The sequence below is a fragment of the Parus major genome, chromosome 10 (genome assembly GCF_001522545.3).
Source record: "Parus major isolate Abel chromosome 10, Parus_major1.1, whole genome shotgun sequence".
NCBI lineage: Eukaryota > Metazoa > Chordata > Aves > Passeriformes > Paridae > Parus > Parus major.
Window position 1 is genome coordinate 6,648,525 of NC_031779.1, and position 17,859 is coordinate 6,666,383.

The 17,859-nt window shown below is 40.3% G+C and overlaps 2 protein-coding genes and 1 long non-coding RNA gene across 9 annotated transcripts in view; 1 reads left to right on the plus strand and 2 right to left on the minus strand.

Moving 5' to 3' along the window:
• The window catches only part of LOC107209207 (myocardial zonula adherens protein-like), a 52,921-nt gene extending 51,558 nt beyond the window's left edge, over positions 1–1,363 (minus strand). The window contains exon 1 of one of the 3 annotated variants that reach the window (XM_015638562.2): positions 774–916. In XM_015638562.2, coding sequence (XP_015494048.1) covers positions 774–857 — 84 coding nt within the window. In that variant the 5' untranslated portion in view covers positions 858–916. Of the gene's footprint in view, positions 1–773; positions 923–1,274 lie in introns of those variants that run through there. The other 2 variants (XM_015638559.3, XM_015638561.3) reach the window with 2 other exon arrangements.
• Positions 163–6,564, plus strand: LOC109022809. Its single transcript, XR_002002108.2, has 3 exons — positions 163–693; positions 1,338–1,507; positions 4,600–6,564. It is a non-coding gene; the product is annotated as an uncharacterized LOC109022809 (long non-coding RNA).
• An 8,716-nt stretch (positions 6,565–15,280) lies between these two features.
• Positions 15,281–17,859, minus strand: part of CGNL1 (cingulin like 1) — a 54,857-nt gene continuing 52,278 nt past the window's right edge. For 4 of the 5 annotated variants that reach the window (XR_001523461.2, XM_033517034.1, XM_015638547.3 and 1 more), the window contains one exon: positions 15,281–17,565. Coding sequence is in view for 4 of the 5 variants with exons in the window: in XM_033517034.1 (XP_033372925.1) it covers positions 17,421–17,565 (145 nt within the window). In the remaining variant the exon portion in view is untranslated. The remainder of the gene's footprint in view (positions 17,566–17,859) is intronic. The other variant, XM_015638544.2, reaches the window with a different exon arrangement.

The following is a 17,859-nucleotide window of genomic DNA, read 5'->3' on the forward strand; positions in this document are numbered from 1 at the left end:
ACCAGAGCAACACGACATTCTTCAGTTTTTAAATTAAGAACTCATATTTTTGAAGCATCAAAACAATAACTGCATAATTCAAGAAAGAGCATGGTCACATGGGTGTATTTTTGGTAAGGATAAGATTATCACTTATTTTGATTTCTTTCTTCACATGTGGAATCAACATTCACAATGATAACAGTGTGGTTAACAGCAGCAAGAAAAGGGTTATTTAAAGCTGGGCAGCTGTAGAGACATTCCTGTCATATCTGCCTGAGTTTTAACAACTTTTTACAAGCCTAACTGATTAATACATGGTTATTACTTACTGCATTTATGATTTTTTTTTTAAAAATCAGCAAATTACATATCTGCATTTGAGGAACTGATTATACAATTAAATTACTATTACCATCTAAATCATTACGGTGAGCTTTCTCATGATAGGATAGGCGAGTTTGCAATTGTAAATATCCAGGCACGTTTCAAGGATGCGGGGGAAGTCTCCAATACAAGTACACCTCCCTCGCAGGTTTACAGAACAGGCCAGGTCTAGAACTACAAAAGCCTTGCAGAACTCCCCAAAAACTCTTCCTTTCCCCTCACCTACAAAGAACGCAGAAAAAGATGCTCTCGCACACCGCAAGCTTCACCTGAAAACACCGAAAATACGGAAAGGGGGGAGGTGGGGAAGAGAAAGGCGCTCCTCAGGTAACTACACGAGGGGGGATGTCAAGCCTCTGCTTCGCCCCGCGACCCCTCCCCGCCTCCCCCCGCGCTGCCCCGCGCACCTTCCGCCGGGGGCGGCCACCGTCGCCCGGCGGCCTCCGGGGGGTGGTGGCGGTGACCGTGAGCCCGGAGCTGTAGCGCAGCATCCCCGCGGGCCGCCGGGCCAGCGCTCTCTGCGGCTCCTCGGGCCGGCGCCGCCGCTCCGCTCCGCTCCGCCCCGCGCACTTGGCCGCGGGCGGCCGCAGGGGCCGGGCGGGGGCGGGCCGGGGCTCCGCTTCCCCCTCCGCCCTCAGAACTCGCGGCCCCGCGCCGGCTCTCGGGCCCCCGAAGCGCCCGATTTCCTCGCGTGGGGCGACACTGCGAAAAGCCCCTGTGGGACGCTGAGGCGTCAGTGCAGGGGGGCATTCCCTCTGCTCACGGAAATATTTGGTGTCGGGAGAGGAGCTTCGAGGGGAGACCCAGAAAGGTCCTTCTGTCACACAGCCACCTCCCGGCACTGGGAAACGGGGTTAGGGCTCGCAGGAAGCACGGGCGGCCGCTCAGCCCCGTTCTCTGGCACCCACCTCTGAGCGCTGTAGGAGAGTGCTGTGTGAAAGCCGGACACTGTCCTCCTCTTCTTCCCACAGCAATTCGTGAGCCGGCCAGGTCTGTCAGTTGCTGTCCGTGCTCCAGGAATGTGTACCAGGCTCACCACAAAGCACGCAATCTCTGCCAGCCTCGGGGCTCACGGGCACGAAGCCGGTGCGGCTCAGTGCATGAATGACAGCAGCAGCCCCAGTGCCAAAGGTCCAACAAGGTGAGTGTGGTCTGCCCGAGCCGGCTGGCCCCGAGCCAGATTGCAGGTGTGGACTTCAGCATTTCAGCTGCTCAGTTCTTCCGGATCTGTGCTGAGGGAACGCTATAACCCTACACCACCCTACACGGCCTAGGCACACATCTCCATCTGCAGCCTTGGGCATCTGTCACGAGCACTACATTCCTCAGTAATCAAGGAAGTTATAAGCCAAAGAGATGCTTTTGTTTGAAAGAAATGACAGAACAAATAACTTAATGAACATTTTAAAAATAATTTATGTCCTGTCTCCAAGTAATTAAGACCAGAAGAAAACAGAGATATGGCTACACATATCCTTATCCCTTAAGACGTTAGAGACCAGAGAGTTGAAGAGAGGAAATCTGCATTGGATAAATGGAAACTGCACTGAACTATGGGTGTCTCACACTCTGTGTGCAAAATGCCTCTGTTTGCCTCTGCCTCTCAGCTGTCTGTCACCAGGGCAGGATATTGAGCTATCGAGCTATCAGCATGAAAAGGACCTGAGGAAGAGAGAAAGAAATCATTGCCCAGCGCAGAGGAATGAATGGAAGGTCTGCGTTTAATATTCAGCATCTTTTTTGTTTTTCTCCTAATCACTGTCCTCTTCTCCTCCTGGGGAGGGTAATATAGCCCGAGGCAAATTAATTAGAACATCCACTTGTATTTGGATTTCTCTTTAGGCAAGATTGAGTGTTACACGATTCTTTTTTGTGGCAAGGTGTCTTGTTCCTACAAACAATTTAATTTCCATATGAATCACTCCCCATCTTAAGTCCTGGTTGTAATGCTGCTTTTGTGGGTTTGCAGGTGGATAATAGGTGTGTCATCATCAACAGGAACAAGTTCCTTCACAAGTATGTTGTCTACCCATGGGGCTGTCCCTTAGCACTTGCTCCTGGTCATTCTGGTCAGTCTATTTAAGTTCTGGTATGCAGACAGCTCTGTGGTTTCAGCTGAGAAGTTGTTCACAGACCTGTGAGATTGCCCTGGTTAGTTACAAGTCGTTTTGCACTGTATTTTTTCCCTCTAGAACAAGGTGTGTTTGTGGGGCTGCCCAGTCACTGCAAGAGAGAAACACAACTGCTTTTCTAAGAACAGGAACAGATATTGAATTTGTACTACACTGTGGAAAAGGATCTCCCTTCCTCTATAGGAGTGTGGCACAGTAATCATTGGCATGAGAGAGCACGGCACAATGATCACAACTCTGGGAAAACTTGCAAGGTCTGCATCAGCTTTGAGAATATTGATAATTTTTATGGGAACCTCATAAGCACAGATGAGCAAAAGACTTGTCCGTGGATAACAGGCAATAAAAACATGGTTTTCTCAGTTATGTCTATTTTAGTTGCAGCTCTCCCCATTTCTTGGAAAATAGCAGAAAGACATGTTTATTTGATTTACCAATATTTGTTTGAAAAGGAGCATCTTCTATTTAATCCTCAAAATTAAAATCCTCCAAGAAAAAATAACCTACATGCGTGGTGAGTAGTCTCCCTAATTTGGATACTCAGAATCTCCTTCCCTTCCCCCAACAAGATGCACAACTGTAATAATGAGAATAATTTGCTGCCTTGCTACTTGACCATGCAACAATTTGCAGTCTCTTCACCCTTTGTTTAGCCTGTGTGACACTTCTTTGAATGAAATCAACATTTGGAACAACTGTTTCTTCATCCCCAAAGCTCTGCCTACACTACAGGGATTATTAAGCCAAGCACTTGTATGGAGTGAACATCTGGTACTTCCCAGGTGGCAAAAAGAAAGCTCAAGAGAAGGTGGTGATGCAATATGAGACACACACAGCAGAGCTGAAAAAAAGAACTCTGAAATTATTTTTTAGATTAAGAAAGGATAATCAAATTTGTGATCTTTGGCTTGGACAAAAGACAGTGTCAGGGAATGGGTGATAAAGGCACAGAAGATCATGACTGGTATGCAAAAGTGAACAGGGAATAGCTGTTCATTATTTCCTACCCTTGAGAACAGTAGATTTGAAGAAAACTAGGCACCACATTTCTGTGTGAAAATTTGTCAGAAGAATTACTGATCCTGAAGAGTATAAATGCTCCCAAAAAGTAGCTGGGTAAGCTCATGGAAAACAAGCTACAAGGGCTATGAAACATGAAGACATGCCTACAACTATTAGACTAAACCACAACAATTAGACTCAGGAGGTCCCTGAAATGTGGATTTGCTGTTGATAAATCCCCAGTCAAAGGACCTCTGACCACTCCCTTGTCTTCCTGGGCAGGATTGACACTCCACCAACAGTACTAGAGGTGCCAGGCTTCTAGCAAGCAACACGTCTCCTCTGCTCTGGAAGGTGCTCCCATGCCCAGTTGTGTCTTGCCTTGGGCACACTCTGCACATATTCATGGCTGCAGCTCATTATTCCACATTTTCCATTCTCTCTCACCCCCAGTGGAGATTTAATACAGTCACTCCTTCTCCACAATCTCCCTCTTTCACTCCCTGACACCCCAGGGAGAAATCTCTGCTTAGTTTTAGCTTGTCCCTTCTTGCCAGGGCCCATGATCTTACCTCCTTGGTTCCGATAATCTGAAGTGAATTTGCAACAGTTTACAGCTCTTTTTTTCCTGCAAGAATCATTGTACACTGCTGTGAGCATTTCATACTTGCTTGGAACATGACACTAGTTTACAGAAAGAAGATGGAGGAATAGAAAGTAAATCACTACTTGGGAATTAGTTTGACTAAAATAACCCTGTTCTGCTGATTTTTACAGCTGACAGACTGCCCAAAAGGTATACACAATCATACAGATTGCTCATAGACAAAATACAATATGGTGGCAGAACATAATCTGACCAGGGTGCTGAGCTTTCAGTTCAAAACCTGCTAGTGCTTTGTGACTGCAGTGGTCCAAAGGCACAGCAGGTTAATTAGACGATGACACTACAGAATGAATATCTGAAGCAATAGTTATTGTGAAAATGCTAATATAATTACATAGAAACAGCAATAAATTTAAAGTGTAGGCATCTTTTTTGGTTTTTGTAACTACTCTGTTTCCCATTACCAGCATTACTAACATATTTTTTTCTCAGGAGGCCCAAAGACCATTATGCTGTGGAAGAAATGAAATGGGATGGCACAGAATCAACAGGCTTTTCTATGAATAGCCCTTGATCACAAGATGGACACAGAGCTTACAGTACATGGAGGAGGAAGAAGGTTTGCCCTCCTAGAACAGCAGGAGTGGGTAGCCTGGTCTTACCATAACAAATTACCTAAATGTAGACATGATAAAAGGCTGATTTATTTTTTCCCTGTCAAAATCTCCTGTCCATCTTCAGGCTAACTGCTGAAACAATCCAGAGGAAAAAGAAAAGTTCCTGTAACACATGATCAACTGGAATATTAATCCTATGAGATTTGGGAGTAATTGCAGTCACAAATTGTACAAGAACTTACACCTGTGGTCATTAAGGTTATAAAGTCCCATTCATATTGCTACAAAAATGAGGTTATAATTAACTTCTAACAGCCTTCACTTTCCAGGGGGATTAAGATCTATTCTACCTTCATCATGCCTAAGGCATGAAACCCATTTATAGCAGAGATTATCAAATGGACAGATGCATGTAAAATATTTCAGAACCAGACTTAGTAAGAACTGGAGATTTGCTCAACGATGTTTCCTCAGAGCTGTTTCCTTTTTCTTCCAGCTCTCACTGTTGTATTCTACATTAAACACACATTTAGCATCATGAACTGTCAGGCTCTCTTTTTTGGGTATTTCAGCTCATGTGACAATTTTAGCCTGCTAATGGTGATAAAACAGATACCAGAAACTAAGCCCCAAAAGTCAGTTGTCATAGGTGCTCTTGTATGCAATATACAAACCAATATATAATACTGCAGTTTTTCTCTTGAGTAGTGTTTTTATCTTTTATTGGCAAATACATCTTTGCTGCATTTGCAGCTGTTACCCTTTTGATTTGACATAACACATAGAGCTACCTGAATGTCCAGCTTGATTTAGCTACAAGCATCAAATCATTTCTCAGACCTATTGATATAATTGTTTGCTCTCACTTAACACTCTTGATACATGGCTAATTCAAGATTACTGCAAAAACTCACTTTCCTGCTGATCTTACACACACAAATCTATAATTAGGAATTTCCACATCAAGTTGAAATGCAGAATACACATTTTATTGGTGCAAAGGCCTCAGTATGTATTTTATGTAATTATTTCAGTAATGGTTGAATTGAATAAAAAATTCCTGGAGTTACCTGCAATAATACCTTGCTTCCATCTTTACTGATAATGTAAAGTCACAGACTGCGATTACAGAAAAATGTTTCTTTTAATATCTTCAGCTTTTAATTGTTATCCTTGCTACTTTCTACTTAAAGTCTGTGTTCCTGCTGAGTTCTCAAAGTACTTTTTAACTATGCAGCAACAAAGTAAAAAAATGCTAGATAGCACAATAAGTAATACAGTGCCATGTGCACAGTAATTTCCCCTGGCACAGACAGAAAGGACAAAAAGGAATGGGTTAGTCAGGAAAAGCTGTTTCTGGGCATGAACACAGAGCAAGACCATTGAAGCCAATCAGGTAATGACAATAGTACCAGGATTCTCCCACCTACCTTTATGCATTCCACATAGTTTGTACCCTGAGCAGTGGGAAAAATGAGAATTACCTGGTAGATGTGATTTATAGAGCCAGACTGTTAAAAGCAGTTCATAGAGAAAAAAAATTACAACTGCCAAGATTTTAATAAAGGCTGCAAAGCCCTAGAAGGGCATGTCTTTCAATAAAAAGTTATTTTCACCTTTATTTGGGAGAGCTTTTCATTAAGCATGTATATAAATAAAAATTTTACACTTCTATAGTATTTTTTTTTTGTTTTATTAAAATAAATAAGACTGGAATTTAAAATCAACTGAGAAATATGAAATGTATTGAGACAAATACAGGACAGTTTAATTTATTGTATGTGTCTGTATTGGAATGAAAAGATAGCACTTTAATTTTTCAGTTACAAATTCTAAGGGCTCTAGGTAGCATCAATTTAGATGTTGCTGAAGCATATAGGGCATCAATATGGTCCTGATTCAGCAGAAAAAGTACCACCCCCTCATTCATCTTCACCATTTCCTGTTTCATGTGGGTCTCCCATTCAGTTCCCAACTGGGTCACAGCCCATGGCACTGTGGCTTGAGATACACGTGAAATGCTGGAAGCCTGTCACTCACTCTCCAGCAGCAGGTTTGGTTTAATCAGTCATGCAAGCAGTAGAGTTCAGTATAGATGTCATATAAAAATAATGCAGCACAGGAGCAGCAGCATTGTTCACACAGGGGTGTGGCTTGGCCAGGTCACACAATGGAACTGGTTAAGGTAGGTAGGAGAGCAGAAAACAGGCACACCCACCATCGGCACCACAGTTATATTGACGAGTAGCTGTATTTAAAATCCTGTTCCACTCCCTAGAGATAGTAGCAAATGACAGATCTCTTCTGATTCCAGCATTGTCATTGTGGCATGAAATAAGGAAATTTTAGAGGCAGAAATAAATTGTGGAGTTCAAGTTCTTCTGTAAGTGTAAGGAATGGACATATTTCAGGGAGTGGGAGAATTAAGGACAGGAAATCACTACATGTATTTGACTGACTTCTTTTAGTTTACAAAGGGGAAGATCAGACATTTCATCTTTGCTTCCCCACAGGAAAGGAAACGTAGAAGAGTAGGAAGGGCAAAAACAATATTCTGCTTCAGCTCTATCTTATGATAGAAGACCAGAATAGCAAGTGGTTGACTTCAGCCCTGCTTCAGGGCAGAGGATGATGGAAACCAGGCATTTGTCTAGAACATCTGCACAGATGTGACAGAAGTTCTCAGCTGTTTGGTTTCTCCCTTGTTTTCAGATCAGGTTTAAGACCTCCATGTTCTCCCATCTCAGAATGATGTACATGGGAATTTGGAAGCTCTTAATGGACTCTCACAGCCCATTGCCTGTTCACACAGCCTGGGACAGGGAGCTGTCCATGAAAGTTTAGTGTAAGTGAAAGATCTTCTATTTGTTTTATTACTTATTTCCTTTCTACATTCTAAAGAAAGGTTTGTTAGAAGTCATATAAAAAGAAAATAAGGTGGAAGAGAAGGAAAGGGAGGTATTTTAACCATAACATATCAGGTCATACTGACTCCTGAAATCAGGGGACCTTCATCAGGAAACTGTGGTCCCTCAGTCTCCAAAATCATTCTAGCAGACATATCTTTATCTACAGTATAGTGAAATTTTCTTATCACTAAGAACTGTCTCATTTCCTCTGTGCCTAAGTCATCGTAATAATAGAAGAAAGTAAAGTCACCATCAATACAGAAGATAATACTTGGTCGAGCAGGAATAAAGTTATTAGGAGGGAACATAGGAAGGACTAAATTGTTAAGCTACTTAATAACAGCTGAGCCACAATGACTAAATATTAGTTAGGGGACTTCCCCTCTAATGTTGGTCCTAGGAAGGAAATGGATTTACACACCTAACCACTTATATATTTGGTCACACACTGTATCTGTGAATCTGGGTGGCCACTCCCCAGATTTCCCGTGTGTCATCCTTCAGGATGCTGCAGTCCAGCAGTAGATAAAGACTTCTGGCATTAGCATTAACTTGAAAATTGCATTTCCCTGAACAATTAGCTGTTATTCTTTTCCTCATAACCTTACCATGCTTAGGCATTTTGTTGCACTTCTGGCCTACCTAGGTTACTTCTTTGAGAAGTTTATTACAGGATAATAAGAGTACCATTCCCACCTCAGGAAATCTTTGAGAGGAGTAACTGAAGGACTGAAAAGCTACCTGAGTGGCTGGACTGACTAACACATGGAACTCTATTAAGCCTCCTTGAGTTGGCCTGATAGGGCACATTTTCCTATACTTCTTACTGGGGAAGAACTGTGTTGCCTTGTAGGGGTAAACAGAAATGGCATATCAAAAGGTGTGTTTAAATTCTTCTCTGTTGCAGCTTTTCATGGAATGCATACATTACAGGGCTGCTGTATTTGTTTCAAAATGCAGCTTCTGCAAGGGGTATTATTTTCCCATTAGCTTTGTTTAAGAAGAACTCACAAAGCTTTTTAAAATTCACATATACACAGTCACATGCATGACAGTTTGGATGTAAGCACAGAAAACAGATACAAGAGGGGTATGGATAGCAATGAATGCTTAGAACAGAACTCTCTGAAACACCAATTCTCCTTGGTGCAGAACAAGAACAGAAAGACACCAAAAATCATAAGAAAATTGCCCTACTTGTGCTCTCATTTTTTACTAGCATCTGTCTGATAATAACTGAGAAGTAAATGGAGATGCTCTGGGTATTAATGTGGGTTAATAGAATTAAAGTGGCACAAAGGAAATATCTTATTGCCCTTTATAATTAACCTGGAGATCCATTGCTGCCACAGGTCACAGAGTGAAGAAGCCCTGAAGGAGGAGGTTGATATGTGGTTGTGGGTGGGGTTTTCAGGCTCAGGTTTAGGTCAGGCAGAATGGTGAACTGGCTGGCAAGAAATCAGCCTGAGTTATCAGCCAGATTTACCTGAGAGAGACTGACAGTAGTCTCTGACACAACTGACACGGGGGGAAGGAAAGGAGGGGATCTGCCTTCCTATGGGGCCCTGGGAATTGGCTGCTGTTGAAAACAGGATGTTAGACCATCAATGTGCCCCTGGAAATTTCTATATTCCTACCTTTTAGAGAAACATTTACCCAATGATTAATATAGTAACACAAAATCCAGTCCTCCTCCCTCTACAATCAATAGACAAATTCCCAGTAATTTCTACTTATATAGAGCAGAGGTTATAATATATTAATAGTATGCACTGGATACACTGAAAACACCTGATGGTTGTTCATTTTCGAGCTTATTTTTAGTAAACCATTTGGAGGAGTAACAAATACTTTCAAAATCTTAATACACTGTCCTGTGTTCTATTACTTCTTATCATATGACTGAAGTTAGAGTCTCTATGAATTTTGGGGTTTTCCTCTGTTAATACACACATTTAGTAATTAGATGGATTAACAAGAGAACACAGACAAAAAGATGCTATAGAATTTAACATTGGACAAAAATGTTTAAGTGCCCTTCATAATTGCATTTCTGCTGAACATTTCTGTAGGTTTCTCAATAGAATAGTTTTCCTCTCCTTGGCTTATGCAAAGGACAGTGCCCAACGTGGGTGTAAATTGCAAAGGAAGATAAGTATAACTAGAACACTTTCTGCATCCTGCCCGTACAAACAAATCTTCCTGTTTAATAGGATGCCTTTTCTGCATAAATCTGCTGTAACCATAAGCAGGATTTCATCATCATTTGGAATAATTTCAGTTTAAAGGTGATTTTCTGACAACAATGGAAGTATCTAGAAAAACAGTGACTTGAAACATATTTGGCTGAAGTTCTGACCCTGATGGGAACCTGACATAAACTTCCTCATCTCTAGGCTGGATGTCTGCAGTGCAGGAAAGGCACACAATCACACGTACAGATGGTATGGTTAGATTGATCTTTGTCTGGCATAACTCCAGCCATCATATTTTCATGAATAATGGATGTTCTTACCAGCTGCGAACTTCTGCTTTTTGATAAATTATCACCATCAATCCAAGTGTGTCTAATCATGCTGTACAAAAAAAAAAAAAACAACCGATTTTTATTATCCTTGCTTTATTCTCGAGATTGTCACCTTGTTACAGTGTCACTGAACAGTCAAGACAAGATACTCTGAGCTTTTTCTGTCCTTCTTCAATTAATTGCTTCAGACACAGAATCACTCAATTTTCTATCTTCTTACAGAGTCATGCAATAGTATCTGAGTACTTACAGCATGAATATTTTTATAGGAAAGCACCATCCTCCTTCTCATATCAGTCACTTCATGCACCTTAACACCTTGAATGCTACTTTGACTGTGGTTCTACACTTAAAAGGATTTTTTTGCGGAGCAGCGTGTCTCTTTCTGAACAGTCTATTTCCTGAATGGAAACCTGGCTGTTCTGTCTTGTATTTTCAATAGAGAATTGATTTCCACGGAGGAGGCACCTCAGTCTCACCGAGCCGCTCCTGGCCGGCCAAGGGGCCGGAGCCGCCCCGTTCTGCTGCCCCCTGCGGGCCGCGCTCCCTGCGACTTCCCCGAGACAACTTGGTCTGCACTGCAGTTCCCAAGTATGAGATTTCCAAGCCTTTTCCGACGAAAACCAGTATTTTTTTTCTCAAGAGACAGATTCTGGCTCTGCTAAGCACAGAATAGTTTCAGAGGAGCAGCAAAGTTAATTGGGTGTTAATGTCCCATTTTCCCTCTACATTACTTCTAATTTGTAAAAATTGTAAAGGTGGTGAGAAAAATTGCACTGACAAGATAGAAGTGCCAATCAAAGTTAAAACGTGTTGCTTGTATCTGACTCTATCTCCACTCAGCTCATCCTCAGAGTATCCTCCCAGGGCTCACAGCTGACAGCTGGGCACACTCACAACTGTGGTAAGAGGCATGGCTCCTCTGCGCCTGATTGATATTTTTTATATACTTGAGAAGAAAAGCTAAAATGACAAGACTTTACAAAAGTTTATGGAATGAAAGCTCAATTACCTGATACCTAGGGCTCTAGGCTCAGCAAGCATAGGAGGACTATTTAATCACTCAGTGTGGAGACCTATCCAATTCAGGAATTACTCTGCGCACTGGTGCTGACACCCCACAGAACAGACTTGAGCTGACTGCACCGCCAACTGAGCTTTCCAGTGCCCAGTGTCCTCCCTCCACCTGCACTGCCCTTCATCTACAGCTGCTAATGTCATTTAATGGCATTTTGACATGGATGGATGCTGCAGTTTAGATACAGCCTCCCGAGGCTGGGGTAATCCAGCTTTGAGCCATAGGCACCTGCATTCCCTAGAAAAGCATGGTGAGGCTTTGCAGTAAGAGCCACCAGGTGAATACAAACATTCACCAAGTGAGGTAAACAGATATTGTGCAAGTTAAAAAAATCTCCTTATTTTTCTCAAATAAAGCTGAAAGACAGGTGTTTAATGGCAAGGCCACAGTGTGTCCTGATATTTCCTGTGCTACCACCCTGGCAATGGCACCACAGCAGAGTGCAGACACTGCCTGCCTCTCGTGGTACTTGTGGACACACGGTCAGCAAAAAGTGAAGCATAATAAAACCCCAGGCATATAGTACAGCTTTCACCCACAAGAAAGAGAAGACCCAGCAGACACCTGGAGAGTACAACCAGGACAGGGGTGTTAATTTTGAGTTGTTTCTTTCCTATCCTCTGACCAAAATACTCCAAAACTCTAAACTTGCCAAATAAAGCAGGATGTCCCAACAGCCACACTGTTCTGTCAGCACCTGGGAACCTGTAATTGCTGTGAATAAGCAAATGTTAACTCTGTTTCCCAGACATCTGGTGGTCAGGTCTCTTCACTTCCTCTCTAGCCTGGTGCAAATCAGCCACGCATTGGGTCTTCCAACAGAGTCTGCACTGGTCACTGATGAAGAACCACAACTGGGAAGGGCAAGAGAGACCATCAGCTGTGTACTGTGTTAGAAAGCACAGCATAGACTGGTAGTCCTGAGACACTTACCTGCACCTTTATAGGGCTGCTGTGCTGTAAGCAGCTGGCCCAGCAGGGTCTCTAAATGGAATCTGTTTCATTTAGAGAACTGAATTTCCAAGTTTGTGAGCATTTGGAGTTGGTTTGTTATATCCATACAGACCACTGTGACTCAGTAAAGCTTAAGAAGTTCACATTTGGGAGGGACATTTTAATCCAAATTACAAATTTGATCTTATCTCTAAAATAGCAGGACACCATACACAATATGTACTGAAATAGCAAGGCACAGTGGGCTGTGTTTAAAGTACACATAGCCTAATTCAGGAAACTTCCTTTCTTTGGTTGGCTGATTTTGCTGCTTTTACATAATTTTACTATGTTCATCGTTTCACTTTATTCTTTTTTCCTTTCCACCTTTCATAGCCATTCTACCTGTTACACAATAAACCATTTTCATGTTTGAAGAAAACCAGATCTGAAACTTCCCATAAAGCAAGGAAATCTATACTTAAGGCTGTTGTTCTGCAGAAAAGACTCCACAGAGCCTGCTGGTTACTGCAGAGCCAGACCTTCAATCTCAATGTGTGCCAGGATCCTTAAGAGTGAAGGGAAGGTCAAAATCGAATTAATCAGAACTGGATCCTGAGCTGAATCTTCCCTGCTATCTGTATTTCTTCCTTATTTCCCAATATGCCTTTTGATAGCATCCATCCTAGCCAGCCTGCATGCAACCAAGATGAAAGGAGTACTTGAAACTACTGAAAACAGCTTTGTAACCTAACACATGAAGCATTGTTCAGAAAACCCATTCTGCTGAAGCAGAAGTACACGGAAGGCAAACCAAAACTCAGGTTACCTGTAATGAGTTCCTCCTCTGCACTCACATAGAAGTGTTCCTATTGTTTTCCTACTGACAACTTGGAGAGCTTAAACTTTCATCCTCTACCTGTGCTCTGAATTTAAGTAAATTTTTATACTGCCTGTTCTTCTGCTAATGTCATGAAGCTTCAGGACCTAAATAAAAGAGTAAATTGTTATTAGAAGTGGAGAAAAGATCAAATGTTGCAGCTTACATAAAACAGTTGCTGCTGACCTCAGGTAAGGTTCATGGGTACCAACAATTAAAAGGCTGCTATGCTGCTGCTGAGGTAGATGGGGAAAACTACTGCACTTGGCCTTGTCTGCTGAACTTCCCTTCTTAAGTCTGTCCTTTCTTACATGTTAAAAGAAAAGCATGCAATACAAAACCCCCTTCTATTAATTTCTATACCTTTTTCTCAATAGCCCAGTGCTCATGAGTAAATTTTGAGATGACAATGAAATTTCCCTCAGTATAACACAGTAGGGGTCAGGAGGTTAAACATGTGACCTAGTCAGAACCTTATGCAAAAAAGAAGAAATTAACTGTGTTAGAAACCCTGGCAGTTTCTAAAGAATGTTGCTCTTTCAGCAAAGTCTTTGAACAATTTGCAATGTTACTTGATAAGTGCAGTTGGTAGAAATTAAGCAGCTGAAATGTGTAGCTCTACTCACAGGATAGAAAGCTCCAGTAAGCTAAAAGAATCAACATTTAATTACTAAAATATGCTGTGTGATCCAGAAAAGGCGTAAAAGCTGAAGCTATTGCACTGTGTAGCTCACTCAGCAAAGCACACAGCTGGTCTGTAAAAAATGAGGAAAACACATGGCTTCTGGAACAGTTTAGAAAATAATTTATAAATCAGAACAGATTATTTAATCAGGAAAAGGGAATTAAGTTGAGAAGAGGATAAATCAGAGGAATACACAGATTAATCAACAAGTTACAGTCTCATCACCAAGAGTTGTGAGGGGAAAACGTGCCTGGTTGATTGAACAGTAAAAAGCACAGTGATGAATTAAAGTATTTGCATAGTACAGGAGTTTCCATAAATAAAGTGCAGTGCAGGGAAATGGGTACAGGGGATAGCAAGATGACAACTTTTTATTTCTTCAGGCACTAACAAGAGATGTGATGTCTGAAAGATCTTAATGCTTTTATGAAAAGGGATGCCTTCTAAACTCAAGGGCATTAAAATGCATTATTGTGACGAGTATCTTTAATTTCATTGCTTAGTGAGTGAGGAGTCTATGGAGGACAGGAGGATTTTCTTCACTTGTTTAACATTTACATATTTTGCACTGTATAGAAGCTACCATGCAAAGATCTTGGAGCACTTGCCAAATGTTGGTGATTTAAAACCAAAAAAAAAACTCTTGTAGAAGTAATTTGTCTTCTCCTATCTACAAAAACAGAAAACCAAGGCCATTAATCCCAGAAAGGACAAAAAGTTCACTGTTCACTATAGATTACTTACACTGAGAGACAAGCATCCACTATAAAAGTCATCAGTTTAGGCTAATATAAAACATGATTTAGCTTGGGTCTGTTTGTTTAAGAGATATTTAGTACTGTGGAAGAAAACTGAAGTTCTCTACAGCTCAGAATTCAAGCCATGTCTCTGCAATATACTGGCAACTCTGATGTTTATACAAACTTCTAGGCACTGAATGTCTTGTAACTCTGTTTCTTTATATATACCCCCCTCTTGCTTCCTTTTATGGGTCAAGAGCTTCTTCTGAAATTAATTTAAAAATAGATTACATGAAAGAAACAGGAAATTTTTCTAAACTAAACTTTGACTGAAGATGAGCTTTGATCAGAGCAAACAGGAGGTGAAGTGAACAAATAAGATGACCATAAACTCTTAAAAATTTTGTTTGTGTCAATGAAGATAATTTTACCATCACCATAGTTAACATGTAACGAGAAACAGAGCTACCAGCTGCTTACAGAATGAATTGAAATATCCTTTTCAGTGTCTTAAGACTTTCAGTAATATTATTTGAGAATTTTAAAGGGGAAATGCCACTGGCAGGTCAAATGAACAAACTAATGACAAGTCCTTTTTCTGAAAACACAGGTGGGGAGGGAGGTTCACTAAGAAGGATCGCTGCAAGTAGGAGTCTGCAATGATAGTGTCTTCTTCCTTCTAGATAAAATGAGGAGTCTTCTAGATGTACACCTGCAACCTGCTTTACAAGTTACAAAGAAAGTAGCTATCCAAAGAGAAGAAAATACAGAAATTTGTTTACAGCATCAGTATTTCCCAGATAATTATTTTCTTGTTATGTTTTAAACATATGTCTTCTCTATGAAATTCAATTGTCATATCAAGCTATATTCACAAAGTAGAACTGAGAGCACTGACTGTTTATTTTAAGTGAATTTTTCTTTTACAGTTTAGTGTAACTGGAGGTAGATGCAATATTAAGTGATTTTTTTTCCAGTGGTTTGAAAGAAGTCATCTATGAACATTACAGGATAGAGTACTGGAGACTGGAATCAGTTGCTTGAAGTAAATGTCTACATAAACATGCAAATGAAACAACAAATAAATCACAGCAGTTTCTATGATGATTGTCGGTACAGTGTAGCACGGGTCTTCTTGGATGAAAGGTTGTTTCTGTGATGTCAAAATAGTAATGCCAATACTGCAAATATTCCCCATGTCTGCTACTGGAAAAGATACAAGATTCAGGGACAAAGTATTACAACTATGCCGTTCCTATTATTTCCCATGTAACTCAAATTATCAAAAGCAAGTTGAAGGGAATTACACAGCAAAGAGTCTGATCTGCTATGCAGGAATGCATTTCTGACCTCGCAGGCAGGAGTTCCATTTCATGTAAATGTATGAAAATGGATACTGCCATTGTCAGGACTTTTGCCTTAACCACATCTGTCAGCCTCACTGTCAGAGCTGTTAAATTTGTTCTGTGCAGCAGATTCCTTTGTGGGAATAATGGAAGCTCCCAGCAACTTCAGTTCAAAGTATTTTTTTTACAATTCTATGATTACTTGCTCAAATCCATGAAGTGCTCACTAACCTGTAACTGAGGACAAATACTGATACATAGAAAGGACCTAACCATGGTTTATTAACAACATTTTGTAGTAATGACCTTTCCTTAGAATTCTAGGTTTGCAAAGGAGCAAAACCAGTCTGATGTAACATAAATGGCAAAAAAATATTTTTAGCAACAAAATAGAAACTGTTTTTAAAATAAAATCCTCAGTGCTCTTTCCTTTAAATTTCCCACAAAGTTTGTTGAACAGATAGATACTTCTGTAAACAGAAATACTAATATATATCTGCAGACGTGATCCTGCACTGCAATATATCAGAAGTAGAAGGTCCAGAAGAAAAATCAGATTACATGCTTTCTGTTTCCTTGGTGCAATTTCTTGCCAGCAGCATAAAATTTTCATATCAATTAACAGATTCAAGCATGTACTTATTTCAAAGACCACAACTAATTTCACTGGAACAAGCGGGACTCTTTAGAAACTTGCAAGACAAGATTGTCCCAATGTACTGAAATCAGCAGGCCTATTAGCATTCTGCCTCTGACAGATCTGACTTCCTTTCAGGAAATGAAAGATACCAAGTAAGAACTGACATCACTCTCACCCTTCCTTACTAAGAACAGAAGGATTCCCAAATTAAGTTCACAAAGAAGTTGAAGCCAAGCCTCTCTCAAGTAGATGTGATGGTCCTTTTAAAGTCAACAGGCAGCATTAACATTTGACCTCTAATATACAGAACACATATAATAAAACCTATACTGGTTTCAAAATATACTTCCTGGCCCAGGAACTATGAATCTGCTCTGTAATGCATGAAATGTATTAATTATCATCTGTTTTCCTCTTAGTGAAAATCCAAACATAGCATTCAATAGGAACCTTAAGATTTTACATATCAAACTGATTTATATAATATTTGAAACTTTACAAAATAATACTAAAGTAGTCAATAAAAAGATCAAATTTAAAATATTTACATTTTTTACATAATTTCCCCTTACTTACAATTATTAAATAATCTTCCATAGTTTCCTTAATTTTAGGGAAAAGCTTTTGATAACTAAAAACTAATTTTGAATTACTATCAGATGGCTTTTTACTCAAACAGAATTTTGCAAAATCCCATTTTCAATGTGAAACATTATCTCCACATTTTCATTAGCAGTTTTATATATATATATATATATATGTTTATAGCTGTTTTATAATGCAATCCTGTTTTCTATAATAAACAGTGGAGATCTAAATAAGAAAATGGCACAGTATGGATGGAAACATTATGTTCCCAACTCTTAAATCCCTTTATGTCATTTGGCTTCTAGAATATCCAGTTTCTTGATAATTTGTTATTCTTCCAGTACTTTCAAGCAATTGAATCCATACTTATTTAGATTTTTGTGTCATCATCTTTTGAGAAATTATTTCCTGAAGGTATTTCACAAAGACTATCACCATCCGTGCTGAAATCATCGTCGTCGTCGTCATCATCATCAGAATCAGCCAACACTTTACTTGGTGACTTCTTCAGTCTACTAAAGCAAAACCACACATATTTGCTATTAAAACAGCACATCTACACACAGAACACACAAAGCTTTAAACATTGACAGGCAGGATTTACATTTTTGAAGGATGTCAAAGTACTCGGGCAGGGGCACTTTATCATAGACATATTACATGAACGAAACATGCATGGGATAGAACAATCAAATTTTCAAGCACCTCTAACTAAAGTGGCAGAGAGAGGAAACTCTAAACTTTGCACACTGGGATGTTCCCAGATGGCCAAGGAAAACTAACACAGGATGACTGTACCTCTCAGCTAT